This window comes from Pongo pygmaeus, chromosome 4 (assembly GCF_028885625.2).
Source record: "Pongo pygmaeus isolate AG05252 chromosome 4, NHGRI_mPonPyg2-v2.0_pri, whole genome shotgun sequence".
NCBI lineage: Eukaryota > Metazoa > Chordata > Mammalia > Primates > Hominidae > Pongo > Pongo pygmaeus.
In genome coordinates this window covers 31,867,263-31,883,844 of record NC_072377.2, presented here as the reverse complement: position 1 = coordinate 31,883,844, position 16,582 = coordinate 31,867,263, and the positions used below count along the sequence as shown (strand labels likewise).

At 38.5% G+C, this 16,582-nt stretch overlaps 1 protein-coding gene across 12 annotated transcripts in view; it reads left to right on the top strand.

Annotated features, from left to right (window-relative positions):
• The window catches only part of DROSHA (drosha ribonuclease III), a 130,904-nt gene that overhangs the window by 93,596 nt on the left and 20,726 nt on the right, over positions 1–16,582 (top strand). For all 12 annotated transcript variants that reach the window (XM_054488091.2, XM_054488087.2, XM_054488094.2 and 9 more), the window contains 6 exons: positions 1,250–1,309; positions 2,663–2,762; positions 6,880–6,982; positions 8,990–9,060; positions 14,062–14,106; positions 15,584–15,741. In XM_054488091.2, coding sequence (XP_054344066.1) covers positions 1,250–1,309; positions 2,663–2,762; positions 6,880–6,982; positions 8,990–9,060; positions 14,062–14,106; positions 15,584–15,741 — 537 coding nt within the window. The remainder of the gene's footprint in view (positions 1–1,249; positions 1,310–2,662; positions 2,763–6,879; positions 6,983–8,989; positions 9,061–14,061; positions 14,107–15,583; positions 15,742–16,582) is intronic.

Here is a 16,582-nt window from a genome sequence, read left to right as displayed (position 1 = left end):
ATGGCACCACTCCTCACAAGCTACTTAAGCTAAAGCCTAGCCATTGACTTTCATTCTTTTCTTTCACTTAGCTTCCAAATCCCAACTCCAGCTATCAACACTTCTTTTCAGCTGTGTCTCCAAAATGCATCCCAAATGTGACTGTTCCCCTCCTCTCCACTGTGACCTCCCCAGCCTAAGCCTCCCACGTGGGAAAGTCTCCTTGCATCTGCTGCAGCCTCTCCTCAGTGCTTCTCTGTCCTCCACTCAGTGTCTACACAGCAGCCAGTGTGGCCTGTTGAAAACCTAAATCACTTCATACCATGTCTGTGCTCAACCAAAGGGGCAGTGAGAGAAACACATTAATTAGTACTGAGAGAAGGTGCTCCATTGGCTTCACTGAGACACAGGAGGAGGTTTTCCGTGGGCCACCTTCTTGGTCATTTCAGCCTTGTATGTGAACATGAGAAAATAACAGCCTGTGGGATATGACTTCATCATATAATTAAAGTCTAAATAAAGTGTGATCTGTGCACTGAGGGAGAAGTATTAATTTTGATGAGGGGCATCGGGCAGGGCTTCATAAAGAAGATAACATTTTTGCTGGGCCTTGACGGGTGAGTAGATTTTCAGTGTGGCTCATTGTATGGGAGAGAGTGGAAGGCTCTAGGGTGGCAGGAAGCTTGGCCTGAAGAGGCACACTGAGTGTCTTAAGTGATGCCTGTTTCAGAGAGTGCCAGGCAGTTTTGGAGCAGGGCCCAGTGAGTAGATAGGATAGGGTAGGAGTGGGTAATGAGACTGAAAACGTAGATTACACTTATTTCGAAGGACTTCAGATGCTGAGTTGAGTTTAGAGTTGAAGTGATGGAGAACTGTCTTTAGGACATTGTATCAAAAGGGATTTTTCAGTGGTCAGAAAATCCACTGAAGGCATTCTTCTTTCTGTCTTCTACCTGATAGTAGTATGGAAATATTCATGATTGTTAGTGAGATATCACCTTGAAGGCTCTGGTTCCCAGGGGAAGGAAGCCCCCTGGTAGAAAGCCTGACCCACGTGATGTGAAGGAATGCACCCCTCCTTCCCATTAGGCAGGTGCCAGATGCCTCTGGGCTAAGATAGTGGTCTGTGCTGTTAATTATGAGGAATAGGGAAGGTGGTTTGATTACTAAAGGAGCTAACCTTCATGTGCTCTTTTCTTGTGGGGGTGGGGATGGGTGGGGGGGAGTGTTAGTATGCTGTATTAAGTAATCTTTTTAATTCCCATTGTAGGATTAACCACAATGAACGGTTGGAATTCCTGGGTGATGCTGTTGTTGAATTTCTGACCAGGTAATTAGGCTTTTTTGTTTTTTACAACTCCTCAATAATTACATTTTATAGGTAACATACTTATTACATTGCTTTCTTTGTAATTAGCCAAATAAGGCATTGATACACTGTGTATTTTTATCTCTTCTGTAGAGCTCAGAAGCCACATGTCTGTGGCTCTTGCCCTGACAACTCGCACTCACTGATGCTGTAATGAGTGAGATTACAAGATGAAAGGCTGGTGTCTCTGTCCTGTCAAGTATATGTTAAAGTTGCTTACAACCACAAGAGATCAGCTTGTCTTGGTCTAGATGCTTCAGAGCTTATATTCAATTTGTAAAGAAAGGGATGATATTTTAAAATGTCATTTCATCTTCTAGGATTTGTCTTTGATCCCTTTCTTATTCTTTCTGATCTCAAGGGAAGTAAAGCTTACAAGTAATTTTAATGACCAGATTTGTGTGTGTGTGTGTGTGTGTGTGTGTGTGTGTGTGTGTCTCTCCAGAAGTGTTTTAGGATCCTTAATTTGAAAGTAGGGGTAGGATGCTAGGCACGGTGGCTCACACCTGTAATCCCAGCACTTTGGGAGGCCAAGGTGGGTGGATCACCTGAGGTCAGGAGTTCAAGACCAGCCTGGCCAACATGGTGAAACCCCATCTCTACTAAAAATACAAAAATTAGTCAGGTGTGGTGGTGCACGCCTGTAGTCCCAGCTACCTGGGTGGCTGAGGCAGGAGAATCACTTGAACCTGGGAGGTGGAGGTTGCACTGAGCTGAGATTATGCCACAACACTTTAGCCTGGGTGACAGAGTGAGACTCCGTCTCAAAAAAAAAAAAAAAAAAAAGGAATAGGGGCAGGAAAGTGTGTTTTGCTTTTCTATACTGACACAATTTCTCTTTTAAAGGGAGACAATACATGCTTCTCTTGGAACTCTCTTGAGCTGTTTTTATTCTCTTTAGGTTATTTCTTTTGACAAGCTGGACATAATCAGGAGAAGGGACTCCTCTCTCCAGAGGCCACACGTAACACAGCCCAAGGAAAAACATTTGTTTCCCAATTTTTAGTATTAATGTGTTTGCTCTTAGAGTGTGTAACTGATTATTCCGCTCTTTGTTGTCATCAGATTTCAGAGAAGTCTTTTAACAGAAATAAATGTGAGAATACGAGTGAATGGTGCTGTCTAGGTTTTAGCACATTCAGATATACTGTTCTTACCATTTAACTTTCAAAGACTTTAATCAGATCCAGTTTAGTTTGATTCAGCTGATGTCCATTGCACAGATACTGTGTGCCAGCCCTGTTTCTGTGACTCAGAGCCACAGACAGAATGTTGTGATGCATATTTATTCATGTACTTCTTTTTTTTTTGTAGCGTCCATTTGTACTATTTGTTTCCTAGTCTGGAAGAAGGAGGATTAGCAACCTATCGGACTGCCATTGTTCAGAATCAGCACCTTGCCATGCTAGCAAAGGTATAGAAGACATCTGCAGCATTTGTAGTTACGTCTGACATGCTCTTCTGCGGTCCTTGCATAATTTTGCATTTGAATAAGTAACTCTTTAGGATATATTAGGGGTGTTAATATTTTACAGACCAGGAAGTTTTTTTTGTTGGGTTTTAAGGATCCAGTCTTATTAGTTCTGTTACCTTTGTGAGTTTCACCAGCAGCTAATGAACTCCACAGTGAGGTAACTTGAGAACAGATGAAGAAAAATTTGACAGACGTGTATGAACAGAGTTAAACATTTGGGGAAAAGGAACATGGGAACAAAGCAAAAGAAATGAAATATACTGTATTTTCCCTTTGTGTAGTATTTCTGTAGTACATTTATTTTTAATTTACGTTAACAAGCCCAATGATAGCTTTGAACAGAATATTACAGACCATTTTTTATCCACTAGGGGTACTTTCTACACCTTTGAGAATCCCCCAAATCACAAATCTTATTAAGATTTAGGGTTTAGGCTATTCCCCTAGCCTCATTGACTTAGCTCAGTGACTAACAGAACCTTTTCAGAATTCAGATAAATGTGATCTGATTTGATGTTTCCATCTCCATATTATGTCTTATTATAATAAATCATGGCTGATAAGAACATGGACACTTGCACTGACTCATCAGGGTTCCAGTCCACACTCCTCCTCTTACAAACAGGTGGCCATGGACAAATTGACAAATTGTTGTTCTCTTCTCCAAGCCTCTGCTTTCTCGTCTGTAAAATGGAAATGACATTAGCCCTTGGCACACAGCCTGGTTGTGAGAATTAAATGAGATTATGAGTTTTAATGATGTCATTTATAAAGTGCTAGGCATAATACTTGTTTATAGTAATTACACAAAGATGTTAATAATTTTGTAGGGGCTGTTTTTATTGATGCTACCCATGTTCTTGTGATAAATCCTTACATTTTTATAGACCTTTGGGTTTATTTAGTAGTAGGTAGAATGGTGGCTCTTAAATCCCCAAGCACTGAGGATCCACTGGAAAAACTTTTGTGGGTTATGCCTAAAGTAATTTGTATCTTTTCTTCATTTTGATATAAAAGTTTGATTTTGATAGAAAGAGTAGATAAAGCCCATCCTAGCTTTATGACTGGTTTCTTAATTTGATCTTGCCAAGGCATTAATTATATTCAAAATGTGGTTAATTTTAGCTTATGTGTTAGCAATAACACATTGTTTTATTTTATGTGATAACATCGTCATTGTAGCTACAGTGGTAGGCTTTGAACTGGTTTTAGTGGCATTTGAGAAAGTAAATATTGATGTCTTAATGAAAACCTGTAAGCAACCAGGTAAGCTAACTTGGTTTTAGCAGGCTCACAATGAATGAAATTTCACAACTCTATGTAAAACTGCTTAAGTGTTTGGTTGATTTAATTGTCACAATGCTTCCTGATCATTCACATAAATGCCACTGGAAATACGTATTAATAAGTAGGTAGTCACTCCGTTCCTTATTGTTTTTAGTTTAGGATGTAATGGAATGGCATAATTATTTTTCAAACACTTTTAGGGAGGATATTTACAAAGTGTGGGGAATTGCCATAGCATGAAAACAGAAGCTATCATATAACCCACTGGGTGCTGTACAAAGCCATGACTAATGGCAGAGGTGGCTAGTTTCTCCCTTCAGGGATTTCTATGTGGTCTTCTTCCACCAAGCCCAAGGCTTGCCATTCCCATAGTACTCAACACCCATTGGCTGCAGCAGAAGGCTGTGGCAGGAGTCCCACCTTTCTTCTGTCTAGACCAGTAGTCCTTAATCATTTGGAAGGGAAGGGAATTGATGGAGAATTGTTGACCCCTTTGAGAATCTAATGAAAGCTCTAGGTCACCTTCCAGACTAATGAACATTTTAACACATAAACAGTAGCACACCACTCTATCCTTTTTAAAAGTTGTACTAATGCCGGGCACGGTGGCTCATGCCTGTAATCCCAGCATGATTACAGGAGGTAAGCCGAGGCAGGCGGATCACGAGGTCAGGAGATCAAGACCATCCTGGCTAACATGGTGAAACCCTGCCTCTACTAAAAAATACAAAAAAATTAGCCGGGTGTGGTGGCAGGCACCTGTAGTCCCAGCTACTCGGGAGGCTGAGGCAGGAGAATGGCGTGAACCCTGGAGGCAGAGCTTGCAGTGAGCCTAGATTGCGCCACTGCACTCCAGCCTGGGCAACAGAGCAAGACTCCTTCTCAAAGAAAAAAAAAAAGTTGTACTAATGCCTGCATGGAAAAATAAGAATATAGAGTAGAGACTAGAAGAAGTCAGGAAATTCACATCACAGCACTCCAGAATACAGTAGATGTTTATAAGATAAAATATGGCTTGCAGTCTGCTCGCAAGCAGGGCTCCAGAGATAGCAAACAATTAAATTTTCCCAGTGAAGTTGTGAAACAGATGAAATTTACATATTCTAGTATAAACTCTTGCACTTTGGGATCAATTTTTAAAAAGAGATATTTTCTGCTATTGCATTTGCGGTAGTCAAAACTCATTTGAGTATATTTTATAATCACGAATTTCAAACAGTATAAAATACTACAGCATATATGTCTTATTTTTATTGTCTTTGTCTTTTTCCAATATGAATAAATATGGATATTTAAGATACATACTGAGACACACAGAATCTATGTCTTTTGTCTGAGGACTGGTGGAACTCATATTGTCCTAGGCTGTTCATTGACTTGTGATTTGTTCCATGTTATGTGGCATGTTATTGCTTAGTATTTATTGAATTGAATTACATGGTAATGGAAATGGATTTATTGCATATTTATGCAATGTTTGTATCTTTCTTTTTTATGGAAAGAATTATGATTTCCATTTATTCAATCTCAGGAGTTGTATAAAAAATATTCTTTCACGTTGTGTCTAGTTCTAAAAGGCTGGAGTTGATTTGTGTGTTGTAATGCCATGGGATAAGAAATAAGCAGCTGCCGAGATCAAAGTAAAGGAAAACTATGAGTAAGATAGTGAAATGAATCCAGAGGTAAAGTTAGTATACACTGATGTATTCATCAGCCCTACACCTACAACTGGGCTACAAATTTGGCTCTAAACTCTTCTGAGGCCAAATCAGAAAAGGAAACACAATTCACTATGAGTGCTATTTTCAGAGCCCTTAAGATCAATCCAATTCATTGCTCAGAAGGTCTCAGTGAACCCACAGAGAGATGAGTATGGAAACCTCATAAGGGGGACACAAGTGCAGAGGGGTCCCCAAATCCTCACAACAAATAAAAATAAAGATTTAGAAGTGTAAGGCATTTTGAAGTCTTCTGAGGGTCCTCACTTACTCTACCACATAAAAATCTATTTTGGGCCAGGCGTGGTGTCTCACACCTGTAATCCCAGCACTTTGGGAGGCTGAGGTGGCTGGATCACTTAAGGTCAGGAGTTTGAGACCAGCCTGGCCAACATGGTGAAACCCCGTCTGTAGTAAAAATACAAAAATTAGCTAGGTGTGGTGGCGGGTGCCTGTAGTCCCATCTGCTTGGGTGGGTGAGGCAGGAGAATCGCTTGAACCCGAGAGGTGGAGGTTGCAGTAAGCCAAGATCATACCACTGCTCTCCAGCCTGGGCAACAGAGCCAGATTCTGTCTCAAAAAAAAAAAAAAAAAAAAATCTGTTTTGTATGGTGCTGACATTGTCAGTACCACATGACTTGAGTCAAAGACATAAAATTGACTTTCAGAAGTTTGTGTTAGGTTTGTAATTCTCTGCCTAGGCATATTGGATGAACCCAGGGGCTTGTAGCAGAGTCTTATTCCAGCCTAGGCTAGTGCTTGGTCTGAGCTTGGAATTGGAAAGTTCAGATCTGATCAATTCTGAACCCTACTTGAATTATTGGAGTTTGTAGAAGCCTGTTTGGGAAAGAACTGAGTTAGTGAAAACTGAGCTATATGTATAGGACTTCTAATGAATGTTAAACTAAACTCTCTCTTAATATATTCATGGATTTGTAACCATTATGCTGCCCTCATCTCGTCTCCACACCAACTCTTTGCAAGAGATGCTGAGTTACTATAGTTAAGATTTTGGCAAACTTTCTTACGTTTTGTCATTGTGAATTTTGTAGAAACTTGAACTGGATCGATTTATGCTGTATGCTCACGGGCCTGACCTTTGTAGAGAATCGGACCTTCGACATGCAATGGCCAATTGTTTTGAAGCATTAATAGGTAATTTCTCTCTTCTTCAAGAAGTCTACTTTCTTGCATGTCTTAACAGTCTGGAGAGCACATAAAATTTAGTGTGGAAACTTGGGACAGAATTACTTGTTCCCAAAGCACATGAGGTTCCTAGGACGACACCTACCACCTTGTATTATAGTTATTTCAGTTCCTTCAGAGCAGTGAACGTGCCTCTTTTTTTTTTTTTTTTTGCATTCTTACTGCCTGAATTGGTGTCTGATGTCATGTAGATGCTTAGTATTTAATGAATTGAAATGAGGTGAATATGAAGATGGATTACTTTCCAGATTTGATTCAGGATCACATACATAAACAAACGGATTAGGTTGCTGAGAGACTCCAGTGTTGCTTTTGATTAAACTATTTGTAAGATTTCTGTTTTAAACATCTTGAGAACACCACATTTTTTAAACCCCACCCAGGTTTGAGTTTGTATAACTGTTATTGATTCACTTGAAGCAAGACTGATGTTGACATTCCACTCCTCACTCAGGCACTTCCTTGGCTTCTTTTTGACTGTAACCAGAATACAATTAGCCATTGGTACAGGAAAGTTATGAAGAGTTAATTAGCTGGCGATTGCAAGTTTTATGCTTTACAATGAAATGTTACAGTAGATTGACAACTTGATTTTTTTTTAAAGTAAATGATCAAGTACATTTTAGCTTTCAAAGGGCTTTGTTCTTATCATTTTTGCCCTCTTCCTTTGAAAATGAATATAAAATCTTCCCATTGTAGTTTCATGCTGATGATAGTGGGAAGAGAATGTTTAATAATTATCCACAGTCTTTTCACAGCTACGTCTGTTTTTCACAAATATGTCTATTTTCAAAGAATTTGTCGCATGGAATTACTTTGCTCTGTACACATAATATTTTTGACAGTTGGTGTTACCATTGCCTCCAGAACCAGCCAGACATGATTCAATTTCCTGTTCCATCATTTATCAGATCTGTGTCTTTGGCAATCTACCTAATCTCTTTGATCCTCAGTTTCCCCATCTGTGAGACTGTGAGATGGAGATAGTATCACTTACCTTGCAGAGTTATAATGATCTTAATATCTGATTCTGGCAGCATCCAATCCAGAGCAAAGCTCTACTTCCTTAAGCTGTCCTCGCTAATCAACTAATATAAGCCTAAATCCTCTAAGTCTTTTCTAACATCCTCCTACTGAGGTACCCCATGAAAGTGAAGATAAGAATGTGGAAATGCTTTGCATGGTACCCAGGACATAAGTGTTTCCCAAACCACAACAGCTACCACCACTGTTACTCTGACTATCATTGTTACAACTATCAATAAATAATTAATGTCTTTAGTTGTCAAAAGCCCTGGTAACTAAGTGCCTTAACATTTTACATGGAAAAGTAGCCTTTCTGAAGACAAGTGTAAACATTTGATTTCAAGAAAATATGACTACTCCATTGTAATTGATACCCAGTTAAAATGTTACCATAGTACTTCCTGGTTATGATTCATGAGTGTGTGTGCCTAATGCTTAATTATTCCAAATTAAAGGTAAAGCTTCCCCTGATATTTTATTTGCAGATGCCTTCATTGATCTAGACTCAGGTTTTGTCTATCAGGTTTTTTTTTTTCTTTAGGTATCTATATACATTTGATCAGAAACATAAACTATAAATGCATAAAATAAAACAGAACATTTGCTTTACTAAAGTCAAGTATTTGTGCATTGTTCCCTTAGTAAGGTTTATACTTTTACCCTTCATGATAGTTGATATTTGGCCTCTTTTACTTACAATATTAGATTTAGATTTTAGTAAATTGAATTCCGTATTATTTCAGTCTAATTTGTAACACAAAGCATAGCAAAAAGAGGGGAAATGTCACCTCTAAGACAATTGCTTCTGAACATGTTGATTTGTTTTCTGTGAGTAGTTTTTGGCTTGCATTTTTGCTTTTTATAGAGATATGTCATTTTCTTTGACTGTTGATGGAGACTCTCTTTTGGCATTCTCTGTTTTTCATCTAGGAGCTGTTTACTTGGAGGGAAGCCTGGAGGAAGCCAAGCAGTTATTTGGACGCTTGCTCTTTAATGATCCGGTATTTCTACAGAATCATTTGATTTTTTTTGTTATATATTATTACAGAAGATTTTATTTCAGCTGGTCTTTGTAATTTGAAGAGAATATAGGAGAAACAAAATAGTCAGATCTACCATAGATGGGACATTTCAAGTACACCAAAATGGCTTATTCAACTCTTGCAGATGGAAAGTTCCATGGACCTTTACACAAGGAGTTTTTCTTTGGCCCGAACCTGTCTTTCCTCATGGTCACTTATCAATTAAATATGAATACAAATGTAATAGGACTTCGCTTCATTTTGAAGTGTCTTGAAGCTAATTATGATTTTATATTTTAGAATCATTGGGTATCTACCTCATGCAGGCTTAGTTGAAGTGATAGCCTTTTGGCTTTTCTGTGTATGATTTGTTTTTATGTAAATTATGTAGACTAGATAAATGTTTATTTATTTTTAAAAGTCAGTTCATAGGGAGTTTCTGATGGGGCTCTGGATAAAGAGTATGAAAGTACTTTTTTGAAAGCAAATTGTAGTTTAAGAAAAAATGATGGATTCTAAAATAGTTTCTGTTGTTACTTAAATATTAAGCTATTAATATTGCCAGAGATACCTTTTTAATCCTGCATGTAATAGAGCACACTGGATGCTTTCTGCACCAAAACAAGTCAATTTAACATTTAAAAGGAGAAGCAACTCTGTATTCCAAATTGAAATGTCATTATAATTGAATGAAATAGCCCTCATGGAGCAATAAAGAACACAGGAAGCCAGTTTTAAGCCTCTGTGAAACCTTCAGCTTAAATGGCTGTCAGACGTTATTACTGTATTACTTTGGGTAGTTTTTTTAAAAAAGGATCAATAGTTTTGGAAAATATGACCTGGACAATGTTCATATCTGAGAATCTGATTTTTGTATTTGTTTTTCTAGAGATATGTGATAATTTTTATGTGTGAATTTCCTCCTTATGGGAAGATTATCTACAGATGTTCTGTGTCCCCCCATTTTTGTCTTGCACGTATAAATACATGTGCATCTTGATTTGCATCTGTACCAGATGGTGTGTGTTTTAAGACCCTTTCTCAAATCTTAAATTTTCTTTGTTCTGGCCTTCACCTTTTGTGGGTCATTTCAGCAACCTCTTTGCTCTCTTTCCTTCCTGCAATCTTGTCTGTGTGTCCCCCAGCACCCTTTAGACTCCTTCCCCCACCCCCACCTCCTCCCTGTCCCCTTCTCCCATCTTACCTGCATCCCCCAATCCACTGTGCTCTGTTGTTCTGTTTTGCTGCAGTTTTCTACCTGTCTTCTTTAATTGCATCAGTCTGTGTTTAGATTCTTTTCTCTTCAAAGTGCCTCTCTCCCAGTTGTCTACTTAGTGAGCTTATCTTGTGTTTCCAGTACCTAGTGCAATGCTGGCATGTGCAGCGTTTAATACAGATTTGTTAGAAGAGTGAAGTGAATAAATGACTGGATTAAAAGCAGAGTCTGAACATTATCTTACAAACGGGATGGTTGAGATTCAGAATTTGTTTTAGTGTGTCTTTTGTGAAACTGTATAAGGCTCACAATGTATGGGTTTTCCTCTTTAGCATTCTGAAGTACACAAACTTGGACACTGACTCATTTGACATCTCCATATTGGTTTCCACCTATTAGTTGTAACATGTGAGAGATGTTAGTGAACCAATGTACTTCTTTTTTGAGTAAGGCATCATGAAAGCCTAATTAGCCAGAGACAGCCAGGGACAAACCTGTAGGCAACAAAGTCAGCTTGATTGGCTGTGCTGTGGGGGTGGAGAGAGACATCCTTTGTGAGGCCTGGGCTGGTGCTGAGTAATTCTCAAGAGGTTCTTGGCTGTGGCCAGTTTAGGAGCATCAAGAGATTACTTTGGGATTGGGTGCCGTCACAGGGCAAGGGCAGCTTGGCGATTGAGTGTCTGCAGTGATCCTTAGTCAGAGGGTCATAATGGCATTTTACAGCAGCTGCAAGACCTTGAGGGAAACATTGTTTCCTGCTCACTTTGCTGCTGGCTTTATCTATGTCTTCTCAGCCCTGTAAACAGCAGGGCTGTTTTTTTTCTTTTTCATCCTCAACTGAGTTTTACTCTTTCAGCCCAGTTTTGCTGTTTTTGTATTTTGGTCTTTGTGTAACCCTTCATGTTTGACCCAGTACATTCAGATCCATTGTTTCATTTTGATTATGTTAATGGCCCGCTTAGAAAGATAGAGTGGTGTTAATGTGATTTTTGCTATGCCTCTGCTTTCCACACCTTTTCTCCTTGCACATCTGTCCCAGTACCTCTGACTCAGGCCTTTTCTCTGGAGCTCCATAAATTGGAAAAAGTGTCTTTTCAAGTTGCCTCTGGGCACCTTCTCACAGGTGTTTCACAGATACCTCATTTCAACATGTGTAATATTGAACCCATCACTTTTAACCCCCAAACATGTTCCTCCTTCCTTATTTTTATCTTCTAAACCAGAAACCTTAGGATTTATTTTTGTCCCTAAGCTTTCTTCTCCTCTTATCTGATCAATTGTGAGATTCTATCAATTCTGACCCTAATATTTCTTGAATTGCTACCCTACTGCTTTCATTTTTGTCCTCCTCATTTCTCACTTGAACTCTAACCGGCTGCCATGCCCCACCGCTCCAGTCCATCATTCATACCACATTTCTTCTTTTCAATATGCAGATTTGGTTATGGCCTTTCTTGCTTAAAATCTTTGGTTACAGCCTCCCAGGCTCTATATACTACATAACATAGCATTTAATAGTTTTCATAATCTGACTCTCATCTGTTTTTTTAATCCCTCTTTGTGCCATTCACTAGGAATCACCTTTTCATGCCTATGTACTTTAAGACTTATTATTTGTATGTTTCTGGTGCCCCGTTTTTGATTCTCACTCTCTACTGATTTGCCAAAATCTTCATATTCTCAGGACACATCTGAAGAATCATCTCCTCTTTGAAGCTTTATCTGACACCTCCAGGCAGTTTTCCTAATACTTCTATGTATATATCTCATTATTATGAGACTTACCACAATGTATTAAATTGCACTTATTTACCTTCATTCTTTCTCACTAGGCCTCTTTAGGACAGAGCTAGGTATTCAGTAAAAACATGTTGCATGAACAAATGACCTGATCAGAATATTTTCCAGAAGAGCCAACTAAAGGTAGAGACCTTGCCTAAGGTCCTTGAGCTAATAAATGGTAGCACTGGGGTTCCAGTCTAGATCTTTTCAGTATATTCCCCCTGACACCAAGGTGTAGCAGAACTCTATCTTGGTGTCTACGGGGTAGATGAAAGGAAATGGACACGTGCATTAGTCTGGTCATGGGGTGTTATGCTATTACACCAAGATGGGTGGCAGCAGACATGAAAGGAGAAACCACAGTCTTGTTTGGGTGTAAGACATGAAGGTGATAGAAGAAAGGTGAATCAAGATCCTTGGGAATTTTGAGCCTTGGAGACTGGGGTTGGTTGGAAGAAATAGCTGTGTATCGTTGTTGTTGTCATCATTATTAATAGTAGTATTTTCTATGGGCCAGCTCTGGGTTTAATACTTTGAGTGCATTGCTCAGGGTGTTTGTCATAGAACAGCTTGAGTAGTCCTACAATTATCTTTGTCTTAAGCTGAGGACATGGAAGCTTAGGTTAAGTCACTTGCCAAGATGGAATCAGGATTGGACCCAGGCAGCCTGACTCCTAAGCCTGCCGTCTTCTGTAACAGATGCTCTAGTTTAAGGAGAAAGGTGAAAAGTTATCATTTGATCATGTTCCATATGGGGTAATAGGTGCCCATGTGATATTTAGAGTTATGGACTGGGAGCTTAGGTAAGAGGTCAGTGCTGCAGCAGAAATGAATGAGTAATCCAAACTGAAGTAGTAAAGCATTGGAAATAGTGGAATTCTCCAGTGGAAATGGTAATGAATAGGTCAGGCAGGGGCTGAAGTTTGATAAATGTCCACTTAGGGTGAAAGGAGGAAGAAAAAAAGCATTGAGAGAAAGTTGTAAGAAGGTAAGAACAATCAATATAATTTGCACTATGGAGATTTCAAGGGAAAGATTTCTGAATTGGTTAAGAGAAGTCCTTTAAAGTGCCCCAAAGAAAGTCTGATGTTTAAATGCTTTTAAAAAATATTATTTAAAAAACCCTGAGTGTATTTTATTAAGATATCAGTTGTGCAAGAAATATTAGGTATTTTACTTTTATCACCCTGTGTGTTACAAGTGGTACTAAATTTTCCTATACTTCTTCTCCTCTAAAAAAAAACTTAAATATTTTTTCCTCTTAAGGAATTTTTTTTATTTATTTCAGAAATCTAACATCAAGGTCAGGAAGTAAATTCAGTCAGAGGCTCCCTAGAGTCTGAAACTAAAGGAAAAACACTTTAATCCTGAGGAAGTTCTCATTATAACCTCCAGATTTAACTCAGTGGATAAAGTAATGTACTAGGGGTTTCCATAAAATTCACTCATTCCAGTAGTTCAAGTGAGCATTTGTAGTGACCCACTGTAAAAGCATGATCTCATAAACGTAAGATCTTATGAAGACGACATGGGGCGTTTTCCACTCCATCTTAAAATAGCTCATATGGTAATGAATTAGTGCCTAAAATAAAGGACATTTGAAATGAGTTTTAATTACAAAAGGCACAGCTGATGCACATTTCTGGATAATGGTAAGAAAAAAATATGATTAAAAGAGCAGCTTAGTGCAGTGTATTAGGTTAACCAAATGTGTAACTTAGTTTTAAAAGGTGTCTGACTTCTGGGACTAGACGTGGCTCTTTTCCCCTCTAGCTTAATAGGCTAATTAGAGTTGCTACAGGCGGATTGAGTGGTGAATACACTTAAAAAAAAAAAATTAGTTTGCCAGCACTATTGAATTTGCTGTAAGTGGAGTCAGTGTCTGAAATAGTTCAGTATTTCAAATAATGACATTTTATTTAGTACTCTAGAGTGCGTTAAATGGCTCCCTTGAGCATTAAAGGCATCACTCTATTTTCCAGGACCTGCGCGAAGTCTGGCTCAATTATCCTCTCCACCCACTCCAAGTAAGTATGACCTCCCTGTCTGCAGTGAGCTTTATAACTCCAGCTATTCATGTTACTTTCCTTTGCCTTTTTTTCCTTTCCCACTTTTATCTTTTGATTCTCTTCAGTGGCACTATGCCTTTAAGCTGAGGTGTCAGACCTGGAAAACTTTGGAACAATAGGAGAATGAACCCATGCATTGTGTTTATGTGGTCTGGAATGGGGTAGGGGGAGTATTGGGAACCATCTTCCCTCAACGAGGAAGGAAGAGCTACTGTGTAGTTATGGATGCCCCACCACCACCACAAGGTGATATTCAAAGCATAAAATGTTGACTCCAGTATATCTACACACTTGCTATTGCAGGGGAAGTGTTAATAGTATGGAAGCGAGTCTGAGCATACTAAAAAAGTAGAACAAATACTAAATTAACATTGTTAACGTATAATCTAATCTGGATCTTAGAAATTGAAAGCTTCAATTCAGAGTGTATAAAACCTATTGTAAATTAAAAAATTAGTATACTGTGATAGCTTTTCACTCAAGATTTTGGAATTTAAAAGCTCTACATATGGTGGTGACACCTATTTCCCCAGATGGTTTAAGAATTCTTACTATTCTTTGCTTTTATTTCTGTTTTACTTTGGGATATATGCATATATGTAAACATGCATATGTATCCTCATATACTTATTTTTATATATGTATATAAAATAAATGTAAGAAGTGGTTGAACTCTCATAAGAGGCTTTACAGTAAGAAATGACATTAATTCAGAGTACTTTAAAAATATTTTATTAATACATGAATGCCCAAAGTTGTTGCAAATGTTCATTTTAATCACACTTTTCATATTTGCTCTCTGCCAGTTATTAAAGGCTCATTGTTGGAGCGCCACCTGTCTAGTGGTATAATAATCTCCAATGTACATTGAACTCTGTTTTAATGATGCTCATTGCCAAAATAGGTTGGTCCCTAGAAAACACAGTAGTAAATTACTTTCATGCAGTAGTTTTTAAAGGACAGACCAGCAGCATCTGCATCACCTGGGAACATGTCAGAAAGATGGATTCCCAGTCTTGATTCCAGACATAGGAAATCAGTAATCTTGGGGGCAGGGCCCAGCTGACTGCGTTTAACACGCATGCTGGAGTTTGAGAACCATTGTTTTACTAGATATATATATTTTCTACCAGCTGTTCTTCAGCTTGCATCTCCTTAGAGAGTTAGTATAATACTTGGGATTTTGAACTATCTGTGTACAGTACTTGGCCTTGAAATTTGATAGAAGATTGAAAAATATTATTTGAACCTTCTTTAAATATTAGATTTGTTTGCCATTCAAAGAGATGAGAAACGAGCTTCCATGCTTTATTGGCATTTCAGAAATTTCTGCTCATGGGAGAAGGAATTTTACAAAACACCATCCTAGAATTGATCATTACACTTATAACCAAAAATGAAAAAATGATTTTTATTTATTTCTATTTTCCTGTAGCTACAAGAGCCAAATACTGATCGACAACTTATTGAAACTTCTCCGGTTCTACAAAAACTTACTGAGTTTGAAGAAGCAATTGGAGTAATTTTTACTCATGTTCGACTTCTGGCAAGGGCATTCACATTGAGAACTGTGGGATTTAACCATCTGACCCTGTGAGTTAAAAGTTCTCATGTAGTCCCAATGTGACCATTTAGACGAGGCAGTCCCAGACCTTTGGAGCATGCCCTTCAAAGGAATTGGGATTTCAAATATATTTCCAGGAAAGTCACATTGTGAGATGGGTGAGCAGACAGACCTCAGTGTGGACCTGGGGTTATGCTCCAATCCAATGTTGTTGGTTCCATTGTCATGCATCTTGGTTTCTCTGTGAAGTTTTGGGAGAAGTGTGAAGGAAGTATAAACTTTTTCCCAGCAGGACAGATACTAAATATTTTAGGTTTTGTGGGCCATGAGGCCTGTGTGCAGTGATTCGACTCTGCCCTAGTAGCATCAAAGCAGCCATCGATGAAATGGAAATGAGTGAACATGGCTGTGTTCCAGTAAAACTTTATTCTTAGAAGCAGTCCGTGGGCTGGATTTGGCTCTCTGACCCCTGCTCTAGATGAATGATTTGAAGGTGAGCTAGTGAAACAATTAACAAAATAAGCAAAATTTTACTTCCTTGGGGTTGTTTTTTATTCATTTTTTTACTCCCCTCTTCCAAACCAAACATTCCCAACTCTCTTTAAACTGTAAAGATGAAAGATTCTTATCATAGATTTTTTTTGTTTTTAAATTTGGATTCCAGCTTTGAATAATGGAGTATGTTATTTCTTTTTCTTTTTCTTTCTTTCTTTCTTTTTTTTTTTTTTTTCTGACAGATCTCACTCTGTTGCCAAGGCTGGAATGTAGTGGCATGATTACGGCTCACTGCAGCCCTTGGCCTCCTGGGCTCAAGCATTCTTCCTGCCTCAGCCTCCTGAGTAGCTGGGGACTATAGGCGTGTGCTACCAT